The 19,553-nt window shown below is 40.9% G+C and overlaps 2 protein-coding genes across 4 annotated transcripts; both read right to left on the reverse strand.

The window, feature by feature from the left end:
- Nucleotides 1-30: 30 nt before the first annotated feature.
- dnajc27 (DnaJ (Hsp40) homolog, subfamily C, member 27) lies at nt 31-12,362 on the reverse strand. 2 transcript variants are annotated; one of them, XM_063878155.1, is made up of 7 exons: nt 12,120-12,327; nt 11,601-11,683; nt 11,303-11,372; nt 10,897-11,061; nt 10,701-10,823; nt 6,153-6,313; nt 31-1,816 (listed from the first exon to the last, which is right to left on the reverse strand). In XM_063878155.1, exons 1-7 carry the CDS (start codon nt 12,204-12,206, stop codon nt 1,684-1,686), a joined length of 822 nt encoding a protein of 273 aa, XP_063734225.1. In that variant the 5' UTR covers nt 12,207-12,327; the 3' UTR covers nt 31-1,683. The 2 variants fall into 2 exon arrangements, with proteins under 2 accessions (XP_063734225.1, XP_063734226.1); XM_063878156.1 differs by lacking the exon at nt 31-1,816 and adding an exon at nt 3,726-4,794 and having other exon boundaries at nt 12,120-12,362.
- A 299-nt stretch (nt 12,363-12,661) lies between these two features.
- Nucleotides 12,662-19,432, reverse strand: LOC134861139 (T-cell surface glycoprotein CD3 zeta chain-like). 2 transcript variants are annotated; one of them, XM_063878158.1, is made up of 8 exons: nt 19,167-19,432; nt 14,088-14,185; nt 13,961-13,999; nt 13,712-13,738; nt 13,572-13,601; nt 13,396-13,449; nt 13,196-13,225; nt 12,662-13,119 (listed from the first exon to the last, which is right to left on the reverse strand). In XM_063878158.1, exons 1-8 carry the CDS (start codon nt 19,213-19,215, stop codon nt 13,057-13,059), a joined length of 390 nt encoding a protein of 129 aa, XP_063734228.1. In that variant the 5' UTR covers nt 19,216-19,432; the 3' UTR covers nt 12,662-13,056. The 2 variants fall into 2 exon arrangements, with proteins under 2 accessions (XP_063734228.1, XP_063734229.1); XM_063878159.1 differs by lacking the exon at nt 13,712-13,738.
- Between the last annotated feature and the right edge of the window lie 121 nt (nt 19,433-19,553).

Consider the following 19,553-nt stretch of genomic DNA (forward strand, 5'->3'; position numbering starts at 1 on the left):
AACAGTCATACAGGAAGACTCACACACAGCTGCAGAAATGATCTTTTTTATTATTTCAAAAACATGCACAACACAGAGTCACACACACATACACACAAACACACACACACTGAGTCACACACAGAGTCTCACACACAGTCACACACACATACACACAAACACACACACACTGAGTCACACACAGTCTCACACACATACACACACATACACAGAGTCTCACAAACACACACACACACAGTCTCACACACACAGTCTCACACACACATACACACAAACACACACACACTGAGTCACACACAGAGTCTCACACACAGAGTCTCACACACAGAGTCTCACACACAGAGTCACACACACATACACACACACACACACACACACACACACACACACACACACACACACACACACACACACACACACACACACACACACACACACACACACACACACACACACACACACACACACACACACACACACACACACACACACACACACACACACACACACACACACACACACACACACACACACACCAAATAAATAATGTGTTTATAACACAGTAAACATGTTTCATACGTGTGATTGGCTGATAACATACTCATGCTGTCCTTCACCTCTTAACGTTGATACACACCTTTGCGTGATTAACGTTTTTATATTCAAGAACCTTTATTGATAACCCGCCGTGATGAAAACGTCTTCAGGTCAGACATTTAAAATAACCGATACATTTATCGGTTATTTTAAATGTCCTTAGGAGTTTGTAGAATATATTGAGAGGTTTTTAAGTCATTATATTATTTAATGTTAGGTCCATTAAATGTACCTTATTTTGTATTTGTAATAACTTCGATAAACAATGAAAACAAAAGTCTACATTTTAATAACAACTTTAGGGAACCAATGAGTGGGTGGATGGCATACATCGCTTGATACTATCACTTAAGGGAACAAGTTATTTAACTAATAATATACACATTAGTTCCCGGAGGGACGCAATTACCAATTTCACGGAACAAATTGTTAATGTTATGAAAAAAGTTGTAACTTCAGGGAACTCATTTATATCATGAGGGAACAATTTAAAATCAAGAGGAAATATTTGGAATCAACAGAATGTGACTCCTTATTAAAGAGTTATTAAAGGTGATCATTACAGACTTGAGGGAACGAATGACTCAGTAGTTGGCACAAGTTACTTAATATTAGTCACGCAGTTACATACGGGAACAAATCTGTCATCCGGGAATAATAAGACACATGTAGGACACATGAATGTAATGGCACAGTTTGGAGGGACATTCGAGGGAACTAAAGTCGCTTTAGGGAACTAAAACTGGAGGACCTTCTGTTTGGAAGTAAGAAAAAGTTAATATTTAGCATGTGTTTCAGTTCAGGACACTTACAATTGTATAGATTTGGCAAACAGGCTTAAAAATTGAAGTTTTTTCTCCTAATATGAAACTCGTTTTATAATATTAACCGTTCTCTAGTGTCTGAGTGACCCTCATCTTCCTCACGCTAACACAGGGGCCAGTCCTCCAGATATGAAGTGTAAATAAGTTAAACTAGACCAACGTTGGCACACACACCTTACAATAAATAAATAATGACTGTTCGAGCGGCTGCATGTGATTGGTCGGTACGAGGGTGGGAGGTCCAATCAGAGTGAAGTGAGTGTTATTTGATGTTCTTCAGTAGGGAGGTGCGAGCGTTCACCACGGCCTTGAAGGCGTCCTCGCTGCCGGGGGCCACACATTTATCCGGGTGAAGCAGCACCGCCAACTTCCTGTACGCCTTGTTCACTTCCTCCCTGGAAACAAGAGGCGGGAACCAACTGTTACACGCCTCTTCCTCACTCAAGAGCCCAATAAACACATGTTAACCAGTACTCTGACCCTCTCCATTATTGGTTGGTGTGTGTTATCGTCCCCTGGTCCCCTAGACATTGGTGGGGACGTAACACCAACGTTACAGCAGGAAGAAGATGAGCGGCAATTCAATTCAGGGTTTCAGGATTTCCATACTGACTCATAGTGCTGACTCATGGTAAAGACTTATAGTGCTGACTCATAGTAAAGACTCATAGTGCTGACTCATAGTGCTGACTCATAGTAAAGACTCATAGTAAAGACTTATAGTGCTGACTCATAGTAAAGACTCATAGTGCTGACTCATAGTGCTGACTCATAGTAAAGACTCATAGTAAAGACTCATAGTACTCACAGTGCTGACTCATGTTAAAGACTCATAGTGCTGACTCATAGTAAAGACTCATAGTAAAGACTCATAGTAAAGACTCATAGTACTCACAGTGCTGACTCATGTTAAAGACTCATAGTGCTGACTCATAGTAAAGACTCATAGTAAAGACTCATAGTACTCACAGTGCTGACTCATGTTAAAGACTCATCGTGCTGACTCATGTTAAAGACTCATAATGCTGACTCATGTTAAAGACTCATAGTGCTGACTCATGTTAATGACTCATAGTGCTGACTCATGGTAAAGACTCATAGTGCTGACTCATGTTAAAGACTCATAGTGCTGACTCATGTTAAAGACTCATCGTGCTGACTCATGTTAATGACTCATCGTGCTGACTCATGTTAAAGACTCATAGTGCTGACTCATGTTAATGACTCATAGTGCTGACTCATGTTAATGACTCATAGTGCTGACTCATGGTAAAGACTCATAGTGCTGACTCATGTTAATGACTCATAGTGCTGACTCATGGTAAAGACTCATAGTGCTGACTCATGTTAATGACTCATCGTGCTGACTCATGTTAAAGACTCATAGTGCTGACTCATGGTAAAGACTCATAGTGCTGACTCATGTTAAAGACTCATAGTGCTGACTCATGTTAAAGACTCATAGTGCTGACTCATGGTAAAGACTCATAGTGCTGACTCATGTTAAAGACTCATAGTGCTGACTCATGTTAATGACTCATAGTGCTGACTCATGTTAAAGACTCATAGTGCTGACTCATGGTAAAGACTCATAGTGCTGACTCATGGTAAAGACTCATAGTGCTGACTCATGTTAAAGACTCAGTAAAGACTCATAGTACTCACAGTGCTGACTCATGGTAAAGACTCATAGTGCTGACTCATGTTAAAGACTCATAGTGCTGACTCATGTTAAAGACTCATAGTTCTGACTCATGTTAAAGACTCATAGTGCTGACTCATGTTAAAGACTCATAGTGCTGACTCATGTTAATGACTCATAGTGCTGACTCATGTTAAAGACTCATAGTGCTGACTCATGGTAAAGACTCATAGTGCTGACTCATGGTAAAGACTCATAGTGCTGACTCATGGTAAAGACTCATAGTGCTGACTCATGTTAAAGACTCATAGTGCTGACTCATGTTAAAGACTCATAGTGCTGACTCATGGTAAAGACTCATAGTGCTGACTCATGGTAAAGACTCATAGTGCTGACTCATGGTAAAGACTCATAGTGCTGACTCATGGTAAAGACTCATAGTGCTGACTCATGGTACATATGACTTATTACTGTGTTTTTAAAGTAGTAAGTAACATTATTACCGTATCTGAATTGTAATAAGTCACACTACTTTTATATTACTTTTGAGTTACTTTCACCAAAATAACCACAAGAGTATGGCTCGGCAATTGAAATGCTAAACTGTAGTTTATTGCAGCTGATTACACCTCCGGTGAAGGCGATGTGGTATAGCATAGGCCCTTAAGGCTACTAACAACTGATAACAGGAGCAGTGAAGGCTCATGGCCAATCCAATATGTCAATCACCGTCAGAATCACAAAAGCAGACAAAGAATCAAAGTCTGGTATCATAGAGATACTGTACAGATGTGTACGTCTCGGCCTGTATATATTAAACACAACGGAGCTAGAGCTCACCATAATGAAACCTATAACGTTATGAAATGACAAGCTGTGCAATATATTTCTCTTTCTGATTCTCTTCCTTTATTTAATTCCAGTTCTCAACACAACAAGTTAGAATGTATTTAGTGGACTCAGAAGACGTGTTATCACAAAAAGTGCTCTGAGAGGATTAGGCCTCAAGGAATAGCCTTCGGCTCAGTCATTTCCCGGTACCAGTGCATGTGTACAGAAAGTGGCTAGTGTAGTTAGAATAAAGATTCAACACAGTGTCTTATTTCAAACAATAACAACATTACCGTGACGTCTCTGTGTGTCATTAATAACATGTGAGTGGAGCCTCTGCACGGCCCTGTGACCTGCTGGATAGGAACCAGTCTCTATGCAGCGTTAGCTCACCTGGTCATTGGTGTGTTAGCGGGGGTTTGGCTGACAAGCTTTCTGAAAGCTGGCGCTTCCACAGAGGACAGAGGCTATATGTCTTCCACAACATACTCTGCCACAAGTCTCTTTCCTTCTCTGGGTTCAAGCTTCATAGAAGACCGAGAGAAAGTTAGCTTTGTTGCTCGGCTTGCCCGCGCTCGTGTCCTCTGTATGTTTCCTTTTCTCAGAGCCTGTAGCGCTCTCGACTAACTCAGCGTTAGTGTGGCACCGGTCCAGGTGCTTCTTTAGGTTGCTAGTGCTATTTCTTGACGTAGACAACTCTTTTGCTGTCGAACATAGATCGCACTTGACACTAAAGTTTTATCTTTTTCTCAAATTAACTGAAAATAGTGTGAGAATCCTCGCTGCTCAAAAGCAGAACCTGTTTCTTCAGCCATCTTAACCAATCGTAAACAACAGGCTTACTATTCCCCCCGCACTAGTTTTTCTCTGGTGTCGAATGTCTTGCGATGTTGGTGAATTCTTGAAAAAAATAAAAACGTAATTTCAGGTAAATGTGGTGTAACTGCGTTACTGCCAATGGTAACGGGTATTATATTATCCACATTTCAGAAGTAATGCGTTATATTACTGCGTTTCAGCTCAAAGTAATACATTACTGTAACTCAGTTACTTTTGTTACGCGTTACACCCAACACTGGTGCTGAGTCATGCTAACGACTCACAGTGCTGAGTCATGTCAAAGGTTAGGAGGATAGGTGATGACTCATGCTAACGACTCACAGTGCTGAGTCATGTCAAAGGTTAGGAGGATAGGTGATGACTCATGCTAACGACTCACAGTGCTGAGTCATGTCAAAGGTTAGGAGGATAGGTGATGACTCATGCTAACGACTCACAGTGCTGAGTCATGTCAAAGGTTAGGAGGATAGGTGATGACTCATGCTAACGACTCACAGTGCTGAGTCATGTCAAAGGTTAGGAGGATAGGTGATGACTCATGCTAACGACTCACAGTGCTGAGTCATGTCAAAGGTTAGGAGGATAGGTGATGACTCATGCTAACGACTCACAGTGCTGAGTCATGTCAAAGGTTAGGAGGATAGGTGATGACTCATGCTAACGACTCACAGTGCTGAGTCATGTCAAAGGTTAGGAGGATAGGTGATGACTCATGCTAACGACTCACAGTGCTGAGTCATGTCAAAGGTTAGGAGGATAGGTGATGACTCATGCTAACGACTCACAGTGCTGAGTCATGTCAAAGGTTAGGAGGATAGGTGATGACTCATGCTAACGACTCACAGTGCTGAGTCATGTCAAAGGTTAGGAGGATAGGTGATGACTCATGCTAACGACTCACAGTGCTGAGTCATGTCAAAGGTTAGGAGGATAGGTGATGACTCATGCTAACGACTCACAGTGCTGAGTCATGTCAAAGGTTAGGAGGATAGGTGATGACTCATGCTAACGACTCACAGTGCTGAGTCATGTCAAAGGTTAGGAGGATAGGTGATGACTCATGCTAACGACTCACAGTGCTGAGTCATGTCAAAGGTTAGGAGGATAGGTGATGACTCATGCTAACGACTCACAGTGCTGAGTCATGTCAAAGGTTAGGAGGATAGGTGATGACTCATGCTAACGACTCACAGTGCTGAGTCATGTCAAAGGTTAGGAGGATAGGTGATGACTCATGCTAACGACTCACAGTGCTGAGTCATGTCAAAGGTTAGGAGGATAGGTGATGACTCGTGCTAACAACTCACAGTGCTGAGTCATGTCAAAGGTTAGGAGGATAGGTGCTGGCTCATGCTAAGAGTTATAATAATGCTGAGTCATCTTAGTAGTAGTGAGTACTGATAAACGTGCTGACTCACCGTGTTGCCCCCGGTTTGACCCCCAGCATGTCCCAGGAGTCCTTGCTGTTTCTGATGCGTCTGATGGTGTCGGCCTGCTCCTTGGTGAAGCCGACGCTGAGCTCCGTCACCGGGCGCTTCCCGCCATTCTCACACATGTCGGTGATGGAGGAGAAGAAGGCCTGGGGGGAGAAGAATACATCTGTGTTCACCACTTTGGTGTTTGGTCTTGTGATGTGTTATAATGTGGTACCTGGAACATCAGAATACCTTCGTCCCTCAGAGGGGACATTTGCATTGTTACAGCAGAAAGAGCCAAAGACAGCTTAATGTTTCACCAAGATACTAAAATATATATACAAGAAGCACACAGTTTACAAAACACACAAAAATAAAAGTATAGCAGCCAGGGGGTGTTATAGTCCGTGATGTGTGAGTGTGAGCGCTGCAGGAAGGAAGGACCCGCGGTATCTCTCCCTGAGACACCGCGGGGGCAGCAGCCTGTCGATGAAGGAGCTGCACAGTGAGGACAGGGGGTCCTGGAGGGGGGGGGCACATTGTCCAGCAGGGAGGACAGCTTGGCTGCCATTCTCCTGTCTCCCACCACCTCCACAGGGTCCAGAGGACTCCCCAGGACAGAGCCTTCCTTATCAGTCTGTTCAGTCTCTTCCTGTCAGCAGCCGAGACGCTGCAGCCCCAGCAGACCACACCATAGAGGATGGCTGATGCCCCCACAGAGTCAAAGAAGGTCTGAAGGAGGGCCCCCGTCCCCCCTAAAGACCTCAGTCTCCTCAGCAGAAAGAGTCTGCTCTGTCCCTTCTTGTAGAGAGCAGCAGAGTTATCGGACCAGTCCAGTTTGTAGTTCAGATGAACACCCAGGTACTTTCCCAATCTCTATGTCCACTCGCTGTCCAATCCACCACCAGCTCCTTGGTGTTCCCTGCGTTGAGCTGGAGGTGGTTCCTCTGATGAAGTGCGTCAGCTCCCTGTACTCCCTGTACTCCCTGTACTCCCTGTCGTCCTTGTTGGAGATGAGCCGACGATGGGGGAGTCGTCAGAGAACTTCTGCAGGAGACAGGTCGGCGTGATGTGGGGAAGTCTGCAGGGAAGAGGGTGTCCCCTGGGGGATGATGTGGTACTGGAACATCTTGATGACTGTGTTATGATGTGGTACTGGAACATCTTGATGACTGTGTTATGATGTGGTACTGGAACATCTTGATGACTGTGTTATGATGTGGTACTGGAACATCTTGATGACTGTGTTATGATGTGGTACTAGAACATCTCAATGACTGTGTTATGATGTGGTACTGGAACATCTCGATGACTGTGTTATGATGTGGTACTGGAACATCTTGATGACTGTGTTATGAGGTGGTACTAGAACATCTCAATGACTGTGTTATGATGTGGTACTAGAACATCTCAATGACTGTGTTATGATGTGGTACTGGAACATCTTGATGACTGTGTTATGAGGTGGTACTAGAACATCTCGATGACTGTGTTATGATGTGGTACTAGAACATCTCAATGACTGTGTTATGATGTGGTACTAGAACATCTTGATGACTGTGTTATGATGTGGTACTAGAACATCTTGATGACTGTGTTATGATGTGGTACTAGAACATCTCAATGACTGTGTTATGATGTGGTACTGGAACATCTCGATGACTGTGTTATGATGTGGTACTGGAACATCTTGATGACTGTGTTATGAGGTGGTACTAGAACATCTCAATGACTGTGTTATGATGTGGTACTAGAACATCTCAATGACTGTGTTATGATGTGGTACTGGAACATCTTGATGACTGTGTTATGAGGTGGTACTAGAACATCTCGATGACTGTGTTATGATGTGGTACTAGAACATCTCAATGACTGTGTTATGATGTGGTACTAGAACATCTTGATGACTGTGTTATGAGGTGGTACTAGAACATCTCAATGACTGTGTTATGATGTGGTACTGGAACATCTTGATGACTGTGTTATGATGTGGTACTGGAACATCTTGATGACTGTGTTATGATGTGGTACTAGAACATCTCAATGACTGTGTTATGATGTGGTACTGGAACATCTTGATGACTGTGTTATGAGGTGGTACTAGAACATCTCGATGACTGTGTTATGATGTGGTACTGGAACATCTCGATGACTGTGTTATGATGTGGTACTGGAACATCTTGATGACTGTGTTATGATGTGGTACTAGAACATCTCAATGACTGTGTTATGAGGTGGTACTAGAACATCTCAATGACTGTGTTATGATGTGGTACTGGAACATCTCGATGACTGTGTTATGAGGTGGTACTGGAACATCTTGATGACTGTGTTATGATGTGGTACTGGAACATCTTGATGACTGTGTTATGATGTGGTACTGGAACATCTCGATGACTGTGTTATGAGGTGGTACTGGAACATCTTGATGACTGTGTTATGATGTGGTACTGGAACATCTTGATGACTGTGTTATGAGGTGGTACTGGAACATCTCAATGACTGTGTTATGATGTGGTACTGGAACATCTCAATTACTGTGTTATGATGTGGTACTGGAACATCTCAATGACTGTGTTATGAGGTGGTACTGGAACATCTCAATGACTGTGTTATGATGTGGTACTGGAACATCTCAATTACTGTGTTATGATGTGGTACTGGAACATATTGATGACTGTGTTATGATGTGGTACTGGAACATCTCAATGACTGTGTTATGATGTGGTACTGGAACATCTCAATTACTGTGTTATGATGTGGTACTGGAACATATTGATGACTGTGTTATGATGTGGTACTGGAACATCTCAATGACTGTGTTATGAGGTGGTACTGGAACATCTTGATGACTGTGTTATGATGTGGTACTGGAACATCTTGATGACTGTGTTATGATGTGGTACTGGAACATCTTGATGACTGTGTTATGATGTGGTACTGGAACATCTTGATGACTGTGTTATGATGTGGTACTAGAACATCTCAATGACTGTGTTATGATGTGGTACTGGAACATCTTGATGACTGTGTTATGATGTGGTACTGGAACATCTCAATGACTGTGTTATGATGTGGTACTGGAACATCTCAATTACTGTGTTATGATGTGGTACTGGAACATATTGATGACTGTGTTATGATGTGGTACTGGAACATCTCAATGACTGTGTTATGAGGTGGTACTGGAACATCTTGATGACTGTGTTATGATGTGGTACTGGAACATCTTGATGACTGTGTTATGATGTGGTACTGGAACATCTTGATGACTGTGTTATGATGTGGTACTGGAACATCTTGATGACTGTGTTATGATGTGGTACTAGAACATCTCAATGACTGTGTTATGATGTGGTACTGGAACATCTCAATGACTGTGTTATGATGTGGTACTGGAACATCTTGATGACTGTGTTATGATGTGGTACTAGAACATCTCAATGACTGTGTTATGATGTGGTACTGGAACATCTTGATGACTGTGTTATGATGTGGTACTAGAACATCTCAATGACTGTGTTATGATGTGGTACTGGAACATCTTGATGACTGTGTTATGATGTGGTACTAGAACATCTCAATGACTGTGTTATGATGTGGTACTGGAACATCTTGATGACTGTGTTATGATGTGGTACTGGAACATCTTGATGACTGTGTTATGATGTGGTACTGGAACATCTCAATGACTGTGTTATGATGTGGTACTAGAACATCTCAATGACTGTGTTATGATGTGGTACTGGAACATCTTGATGACTGTGTTATGATGTGGTACTAGAACATCTCAATGACTGTGTTATGATGTGGTACTAGAACATCTCAATGACTGTGTTATGATGTGGTACTGGAACATCTTGATGACTGTGTTATGATGTGGTACTGGAACATCTTGATGACTGTGTTATGATGTGGTACTGGAACATCTTGATGACTGTGTTATGATGTGGTACTGGAACATCTTGATGACTGTGTTATGATGTGGTACTAGAACATCTCAATGACTGTGTTATGATGTGGTACTGGAACATCTCAATGACTGTGTTATGATGTGGTACTGGAACATCTTGATGACTGTGTTATGATGTGGTACTGGAACATCTCGATGACTGTGTTATGAGGTGGTACTGGAACATCTCAATGACTGTGTTATGATGTGGTACTGGAACATCTTGATGACTGTGTTATGATGTGGTACTGGAACATCTCAATGACTGTGTTATGATGTGGTACTGGAACATCTTGATGACTGTGTTATGATGTGGTACTGGAACATCTCGATGACTGTGTTATGAGGTGGTACTGGAACATCTCGATGACTGTGTTATGATGTGGTACTGGAACATCTCGATGACTGTGTTATGAGGTGGTACTGGAACATCTCGATGACTGTGTTATGATGTGGTACTGGAACATCTCGATGACTGTGTTATGAGGTGGTACTGGAACATCTCGATGACTGTGTTATGATGTGGTACTGGAACATCTTGATGACTGTGTTATGAGGTGGTACTGGAACATCTCGATGACTGTGTTATGATGTGGTACCTGGAACATCTCGTTGATCCCCTCCCCGCTCTGCGCCGACGTCTCGAAGTAATGAAACCCCCGAGACTCAGCAAACAGTCGACCCTCGCCCTCGTCCACGACGCGCCGCTTGATCAGGTCCACCTGGAGGTACAGTAATATATTATATACAACATCCTAAAGTCAGTAAGTGATTAATGGGAGGAGCGTCAGGTACCTTGTTGGCGCAGACCACAAACACGATGCTGTCCATGTTGGCCTGAGAACCCATTTCCTGTTTCATCTCCCCGAGCCAGCTGTCCAACGCCTCGAAGCTCTCCCTCAGACCCACGTCGTAGACCAGCAGGACCCCCTGACTGTCCTTATAGAACTCATTACGCACCTGAAACACGTCAGAATAAATATTCATCACAAGAGGAAGACAACAATAATAATCCAACAGCTCCGCCTGCTGGAAGGTTTGCAACATTATATCTCCATTTGTTTTTGATAAAAAGGATAAAAAAAACAAGAAAACATTTAAATAAACTAAAAAGAAAATCCATTAAAAATATTACAAAGTAAGACAAAATAAATAAATGAAAATTATTATTTATAATTATTAGAAAAATAAAGTGACTCACTTCGTAGAAGAACGGATGTCCAGCCATGTCGAAGATATTCACTTTGATTTCTCTGTCGCGGACCTGAACTCTGACACGTTACACACACGCAACAATATTCATTAAAAACACGCAACAATATTCATTAAAAACACGCAACAATATTCATTAAAAACACGCAACAATATTCATTAAAAACACGCAACAATATTCATTAAAAACACGCAACAATATTCATTAAAAACATTATTACAGCTTGAATCTAATCTTTGAAAGTAGCACAAAACATGTAACATATAAAATATATATAAGGACTTACTTTGTGACGCCATAGTCGATGCCAATAGTCGCCAGATATTTGGGAACAAACCTCTTCTCACAGTACCGTTTAATAATGCAGCTCTGAAAGAAAACAGGTTTTCATATCACACCAAACTCCATTCAGAAATCTACCAATTTAAAAAGGAGGATTTCTGAATGAAGACCGTTGATTATATATATTAATTGTATTCATTATAGGGTAACATGAATGCCGAATTATAGTGACTATTGTGCTTATTCTAAAGAACACGTTTAATCATGTCGATATGTAAAAGCTAAGTTCACAATCATTTCATTTGGTCAATTTCAGTCAATGTAAGGGCTTTAAGCATCATTACAGTGAAACTACAAGGAAAGTAAACGTTATTTATTAAACCTTAAAGGCTTTCAAACACTGCTTCGAATAAACATGATGTTATTCTGCTACAAAAACACAAGGGTTTAAAGGAGAATCTGATGTTAATGCTGTGTTTTCTGAGCGGAGTTTGGTGTTAAACATTACACATTTCCTCCTCACCTTCCCGACCTCCGCGTTCCCCAGACTGATGACTTTAACCCGCAGAGACTTCTTGTTCTCTCTCCTCTTCGGAGCCGAGGTCTCCATGGTGTTAATAAACTGGGCTTTATTAAGGAATTCAGGTTAAAAACAGCTGTTGTTGCTGTTAGCATACAGAGCTAAAGATAGCCGCTTTGAGGCTGAAACACGACTTCCGCTCATTACCTTCAAAATAAAACCAGTAAAAACACTCAAACAGCAAAAACTGAGATTTAAAACATTAATTTTACTCTGAGGAACAACAGTAAGATAATAATAACTATGGAGGAAAAATATGGATGTATTCCAAGTAAACAAAGGTTCCATTTACTAGTAAGCAGAGCCTGCTATCACACGGAGCTAAAGCTAGCGGCTTTAAAGCTGATTTCTGCAAAAAGTAAAATCCATTTTTTATCCTTACTAAAAACAAGAACTAAAAATTATATTTAAAAAATCGTGAAAATTCGGATTGAAATGTCAATGAAAGACATTGAAGAAAACCCTTTATATATATGACAAAAATACAGCTTTAAATCGGATTTATTGACATTTAAAGGAACAGAAACAAACTGTCTTTAGGTTAAACAGAGAACATTTACATAAAATGCAAAAATATTCTCATAAAACTCATTTTCTCAGGAAAAAATCATCAAAGTTTAAAACAATGATGATATTGTTTAAAGGTCATTGAATAACCCGCTGGTTATTTCAAAATAAAAGCATTAACACAAAGTATGGACAGCAGGATAAAAAGAAGAACATTTTTAAAGAGAAAAACTTTCATTTGAGGTTAAAATCTAATAATTATTACCTTTTTTAATTCTTCTTAATTAGCCCTTAAAGTTTATTTAAACTATCGATACATTTATTTAAATCTGTCACAATTGTTTATATTTATATTATATAAAATCCGTTTTTTTTATCGAGGCATCGGCTGCATCTGCAGAGAGTCGTAGGTGTCTCTGGGCCCGGAGCTCAAACCCTGAAAACACAGCAAATAATCAGCATTAATCAGAATAAATAAATAACAAATAATAATGAATAAAATGTTTGCTCACCTGGTAAATCTGTTCGGTCTTTCTCTGACGCTGAGAGAAAGACAAATCAAACATTTATTTGTTATTTTATTTATTTCTCATACACTTGTTGCTCTCAAGGGATTTTTTTTAACTTCAAATTTAAGATTTATTAATCTCAGAGAATATCCACGCTTTAACTCGTAATTAATGAAGAATATTCCCATCAATAAATTCCTGACCTCTCGTTTGACGGGAAGCGCTTTGTATTCTCCGTCTGTGTGGGGATTCAGCTCCTGCAAAAAAGAAATAAATCATAATAAAATAATTGGGATAAAAACATAAAACATTATATTTAATTAATAAAAGGACCTAAAATAATTCAAAGAAATGATAATAATAATAATGTCTTTGTCACCGTGTAGGTTTCATCTCCGTTTGAGCGACCCTGAAACACAAAGCACATGAAAACAAATGGAGTTTATTAATGTTGTAATAATGTATTAATAAAGTTTGTCTTGTCTTATAAGTTCAAGTTATATTCTCCGAGTCACTCACTCGTCCTCTCTCAGAGTCCTTCTGATCCTGAAGCACAAAATGATATTCATTATAAATTAATCAAAAAATAATGATGGAAACATTAGAATTGAATAAAACACTGGAACTAAAAAGACAAACAATAAATACTACATATATTTCTAAGGAATATACGTGTAATTTATGTGTTTCAGATGCATCTTCTTGATGCACATGTGTAAACAAACAACAACATAGAATAATGATACGTCATTATAAAAAGACACTCACGCTGTACAGACTCTCCTGCTTCACCTTGCCTTTGAAGAACTAAAACAATAAAACACAAAGAACAAAGTGAATACCAGAAACACACGTAGATATTAACATACAATAAAAGGGGGATATCAAACGAGACCTTCTCCTTCACCAACATGGCGGTGATGAAGAGTCCGTACAGCCCGAGGAAACCGTCGAGGACGTAGCAGAGCTGAGGGTCGTACAGGGACACCGCACCTGGGGAGACAAGCTCTTATTGTGAAGGAGAAAGGCTCTTATTGTGAAGGAGAAAGGCTCTTATTGTGAAGGAGGTATGCTCTTATTGTGAAGGAGAAAGGTTCTTATTGTGAAGGAGAAAGGCTCTTATTGTGAAGGAGGTATGCTCTTATTGTGAAGGAGAAAGGCTCTTATTGTGAAGGAGGTATGCTCTTATTGTGGAGGAGAAAGGCTCTTATTGTGAAGGAGAAAGGCTCTTATTGTGAAGGAGGTATGCTCTTATTGTGAAGGAGGTATGCTCTTATTGTGAAGGAGAAAGGCTCTTATTGTGAAGGAGAAAGGCTCTTATTGTGAAGGAGAAAGGCTCTTATTGTGAAGGAGGTATGCTCTTACTGTGAAGGAGAAAGGCTCTTATTGTGAAGGAGGTATGCTCTTATTGTGAAGGAGAAAGGTTCTTATTGTGAAGGAGAAAGGCTCTTATTGTGAAGGAGAAAGGCTCTTATTGTGAAGGAGAAAGGCTCTTATTGTGAAGGAGGTATGCTCTTATTGTGAAGGAGAAAGGCTCTTATTGTGAAGGAGGTATGCTCTTATTGTGGAGGAGAAAGGCTCTTATTGTGAAGGAGAAAGGCTCTTATTGTGAAGGAGGTATGCTCTTATTGTGAAGGAGGTATGCTGTTATTGTGGAGGAGAAAGGCTCTTATTGTGAAGGAGAAAGGCTCATATTGTGAAGGAGGTATGCTCTTATTGTGAAGGAGGTATGCTCTTATTGTGAAGGAGGTATGCTCTTATTGTGAAGGAGAAAGGCTCTTACTGTGAAGGAGAAAGGCTCTTATTGTGAAGGAGGTATGCTCTTATTGTGAAGGAGAAAGGTTCTTATTGTGAAGGAGAAAGGCTCTTATTGTGAAGGAGAAAGGCTCTTATTGTGAAGGAGGTATGCTCTTATTGTGAAGGAGAAAGGCTCTTATTGTGAAGGAGGTATGCTCTTATTGTGGAGGAGAAAGGCTCTTGTGAAGGAGAAAGGCTCTTATTGTAAAGGAGGTATGCTCTTATTGTGAAGGAGGTATGCTCTTATTGTGAAGGAGGTATGCTCTTATTGTGAAGGAGGTATGCTCTTATTGTGAAGGAGGTATGCTGTTATTGTGGAGGAGAAATGCTCTTATTGTGAAGGAGAAAGGCTCTTATTGTGAAGGAGGTATGCTCTTATTGTGAAGGAGAAAGGCTCATATTGTGAAGGAGGTATGCTCTTATTGTGAAGGAGGTATGCTCTTATTGTGAAGGAGGTATGCTCTTATTGTGGAGGAGAAAGGCTCATATTGTGAAGGAGGTATGCTCTTATTGTGAAGGAGGTAAGCTCTTATTGTGAAGGAGGTAAGCTCTTATTGTGAAGGAGAAAGGCTCTTATTGTGGAGGAGAAAGGCTCATATTGTGGAGGAGAAAGGCTCTTATTGTGGAGGAGAAAGGCTCTTATTGTGGAGGAGGTATGCTCTTATTGTGGAGGAGAAAGGCTCATATTGTGGAGGAGGTATGCTCTTATTGTGAAAGAGAAAGGCTCTTATTGTGAAGGAGGTATGCTCTTATTGTGAAGGAGGTATGCTCTTATTGTGAAGGAGGTATGCTGTTATTGTGGAGGAGAAAGGCTCTTATTGTGAAGGAGAAAGGCTCATATTGTGAAGGAGAAAGGCTCTTATTGTGAAGGAGGTATGCTCTTGTTGTGAAGGAGGTATGCTCTTATTGTGGAGGAGAAAGGCTCATATTGTGAAGGAGGTATGCTCTTATTGTGAAGGAGAAAGGCTCTTATTGTGAAGGAGAAAGGCTCTTATTGTGAAGGAGGTATGCTCTTATTGTGAAGGAGGTATGCTCTTATTGTGAAGGAGGTATGCTCTTATTGTGAAGGAGGTAAGCTCTTATTGTGGAGGAGAAAGGCTCTTATTATGGAGGAGAAAGGCTCTTATTGTGAAGGAGGTATGCTCTTATTGTGGAGGAGAAAGGCTCTTATTGTGGAGGAGAAAGGCTCATATTGTGAAGGAGGTATGCTCTTATTGTGAAAGAGGTATGCTCTTATTGTGAAAGAGAAAGGCTCTTATTGTGAAGGAGAAAGGCTCTTATTGTGAAGGAGGTATGCTCTTATTGTGAAGGAGGTATGCTCTTATTGTGAAGGAGGTATGCTCTTATTGTGAAGGAGAAAGGCTCTTATTGTGGAGGAGAAAGGCTCTTATTGTGGAGGAGAAAGGCTCTTATTGTGGAGGAGGTATGCTCTTATTGTGAAAGAGAAAGGCTCTTATTGTGGAGGAGAAAGGCTCTTATTGTGGAGGAGAAAGGCTCTTATTGTGGAGGAGAAAGGCTCTTATTGTGGAGGAGGTATGCTCATATTGTGAAGGAGGTATGCTCTTATTGTGAAGGAGGTATGCTCTTATTGTGAAGGAGGTATGCTCTTATTGTGAAGGAGGTCTGCTCTTATTGTGAAGGAGGTATGCTCTTATTGTGAAGGAGGTATGCTCTTATTGTGAAGGAGGTATGCTCTTATTGTGAAGGAGAAAGGCTCTTATTGTGGAGGAGGTATGCTCTTATTGTGAAGGAGAAAGGCTCTTATTGTGGAGGAGGTATGCTCTTATTGTGAAGGAGGTATGCTCTTATTGTGGAGGAGAAAGGCTCATATTGTGAAGAGGAGAAAGGCTCTTATTGTGAAGGAGGTATGCTCTTATTGTGAAGGAGGTATGCTCTTATTGTGAAGGAGAAAGGCTCTTATTGTGGAGGAGGTATGCTCTTATTGTGAAGGAGAAAGGCTCTTATTGTGGAGGAGGTATGCTCTTATTGTGAAGGAGAAAGGCTCTTATTGTGGAAGGAGGTATGCTCTTATTGTGAAGGAGGTATGCTCTTATTGTGAAGGAGGTATGCTCTTATTGTGGAGGAGGTATGCTCATATTGTGAAGGAGGTATGCTCTTATTGTGAGGAGGTATGCTCTTATTGTGAGGAGAAAGGCTCATATTGTGAAGGAGAAAGGCTCTTATTGTGAAGGAGGTATGCTCTTATTGTGAAGGAGGTATGCTCTTATTGTGAAGGAGGTATGCTCTTATTGTGAAGAGAAGAAGGCTCTTATTGTGGAGGAGAAAGGCTCATATTGTGGAGGCGTTATAAAATATCCAAAACAGGACACGTTACACAAACTACAACTCCCAAGATGCATTTCGGGAGGACACTCATTCCCTGGATGTGTAAAGAAGCTTTGATGAATGCCATAGTTTTAGAATATGGTAACTACGACGACATGTGCTGTTGCAGCAGAGGATGGTGGGTAATGTAGTTGTGATTGATAAGAGTTGCATAACGTTAGCCCCACCACAGTGCATGATGGGTAATTTACCTAGAACTTAATCTTGGATCAAAAATAGCAACTGACGAGTGTGTGAGTGTGTGTGTGTGTGTGTGTGTGTGGTGTGTGTGTGTGGGCTGTTAAGTTACAGATTAGCCTAGCTTATGGGTGTGTCATGGGCTGTGAACTCTAAATTTGCCCCCCCGTGATGACTCAATGATCATAATGAGGACCTCATCAATTTTTTTGGGGGGGGCTGAAACTAGAATAAGTGAATTCTGTTGGTGTTTTGCTCTCCCCCCCCACACTACACACACAAACTGACACCACTAAACTGTGAGTTGCTGTGTGTCTGCTCACTTGTGAAGGTAGGGTATGCTTCTTTGTGCAAGGCAGAAACGGCTAATTGTAACAAAAACTCTAGGAAAGTGCTCTTTTGTAAGGGTCTATTGTGGAGGGGATGCCTTATTGTGAGGAGGTATCCTTTGTGGAGAGAAAGCTATTGTGAGGAAAGGCCTTATTGTGAGGTTGCCTTATTAAGGGTTGCTCTTATTTGAAGGAGGTATTCTTATGTGAAGGAAAAGGCTCTATTGTGGGGAAAAGATATTGTGAGGGTTATAAAATACCAAAAAGGACACGTTACACAAACTACAACCAAGAGCATTGGACATCATCCTGGATGTTAAAGCTTTGATGAATCCAGTTAGAATTGGTAACTACACGACTTGCTGTTGCGCGAGATGGTGGGTAATGTAGTTTTGATAAGAGTTGCATACGTTAGCCAACAGCTGATGGGTAATTACGAACTTACTAATAGTTTGAGGACAGTTTCAGAGAGATGATAAACCCACACACGCTTCCTGTTCGCTCTGCTCTCTACAGCTGCTCACAGTCACACACACACACACACACACACCACACACACACACACAAACACACACAGACACTAAAATAACACACACACACACACACACACAGCACTAACAATAACACACACACACACACACACACACACACACACACACACACACACACACACACACACAGACACTAACAATAACTAACACACACACACACACACACACACACACACACACACACACACACACACACACACACACACACACACAGACACTAACAATAACACACACACACACCTGTCTTATAATGCCCTTATCTTAAAGAGAAACCTCAGTATTAGAGCAGAAAGGTGTGAAATGCATCCCATAATCCTCATTTTAGTTAGTCGAGAGACAGCCAGCCTCGTTAGAACGAGTTAAATTAAGAGTATTACTTCTTTAAACACCGAATTACATTAAAAGCTTCTCATAAAAATATCAAGATTTAGATTGCTTTTATTGCGCAATATATTCTGCAGTGTTTCCATAATAATCTGCTTTATTCAAATATGATCTTATCCGTCCCCTTTGGGGCACAATCGATGTAAAGATAAAAGCTCATTTAGAATAACAGTGCGAGTCTTTCCTGGTGGAACGCGGTTTCCAAGTCGTGTTGGTTCATCAGGAAAAATCTTCTTTACGACTCAATTACTCCAAAAAACATTTATTAATGCTAATCCTTTCTAGTGTTTCCATTTGGCTCGAGTAAACAGGAAGAGCGTGAAGTCAGAACATTAGAAGAAGATTTTATGGGATTTATTCCAGCTTTTTATATATTTTGAAGTGTGTTACCTGCAGGGGGGCAGCGGCAGGCGAGCAGCAGCAGGAAGTAGACCCTCATCCTCCGGACAGGTTATTGATTATTCTATCAGTTAAAATGAAGATGAAGAGGATGGAGCAGCGTGCAGCTTGTTCTTCTTCTGTCACCGTTTGAACAGGAAGTGGTGACGAGCTGCTGACACACAGAGAAACCCTCCCACACACACACACACACACACACACACACACACACACAATTCTTTACTGGTTAATATTGAGGACGTAAACATTTCAAAAGTGAAATATAACTACATAATTACCTTTATTTCCAGCTGCTTGATCTTTCAAAATCTATTCTAGGTCAATGTTTTGAATCCCATAAAAATAAAAATCTACTAAATAAAATGATATAAAAAAAGA

This window comes from Eleginops maclovinus, chromosome 24 (genome assembly GCF_036324505.1).
Source record: "Eleginops maclovinus isolate JMC-PN-2008 ecotype Puerto Natales chromosome 24, JC_Emac_rtc_rv5, whole genome shotgun sequence".
Taxonomy (NCBI): Eukaryota; Metazoa; Chordata; class Actinopteri; order Perciformes; family Eleginopidae; genus Eleginops; species Eleginops maclovinus.

Bases quoted from the DNA above. Each gene is read 5' to 3' on its own strand.
- dnajc27 (XM_063878155.1), bottom strand. From the start codon at position 12,206: ATGGAGACCTCGGCTCCGAAGAGGAGAGAGAACAAGAAGTCTCTGCGG. The intron at 11,684-12,119 runs GTGAGGAGGAAA...GTTTTCTTTCAG, and splicing joins GGAACGCGGAGGTCGGGAAG to AGCTGCATTATTAAACGGTA. The intron at 11,373-11,600 runs GTAAGTCCTTAT...GTAACGTGTCAG, and splicing joins ATCGACTATGGCGTCACAAA to AGTTCAGGTCCGCGACAGAG.
- LOC134861139 (XM_063878158.1), bottom strand. From the start codon at position 19,215: ATGAGGGTCTACTTCCTGCTGCTGCTCGCCTGCCGCTGCCCCCCTGCA. The intron at 13,226-13,395 runs GTCAGGAATTTA...TCTTTCTCTCAG, and splicing joins CGCTTCCCGTCAAACGAGAG to CGTCAGAGAAAGACCGAACA. The intron at 13,120-13,195 runs GTGAGCAAACAT...CTGTGTTTTCAG, and splicing joins AGACCGAACAGATTTACCAG to GGTTTGAGCTCCGGGCCCAG.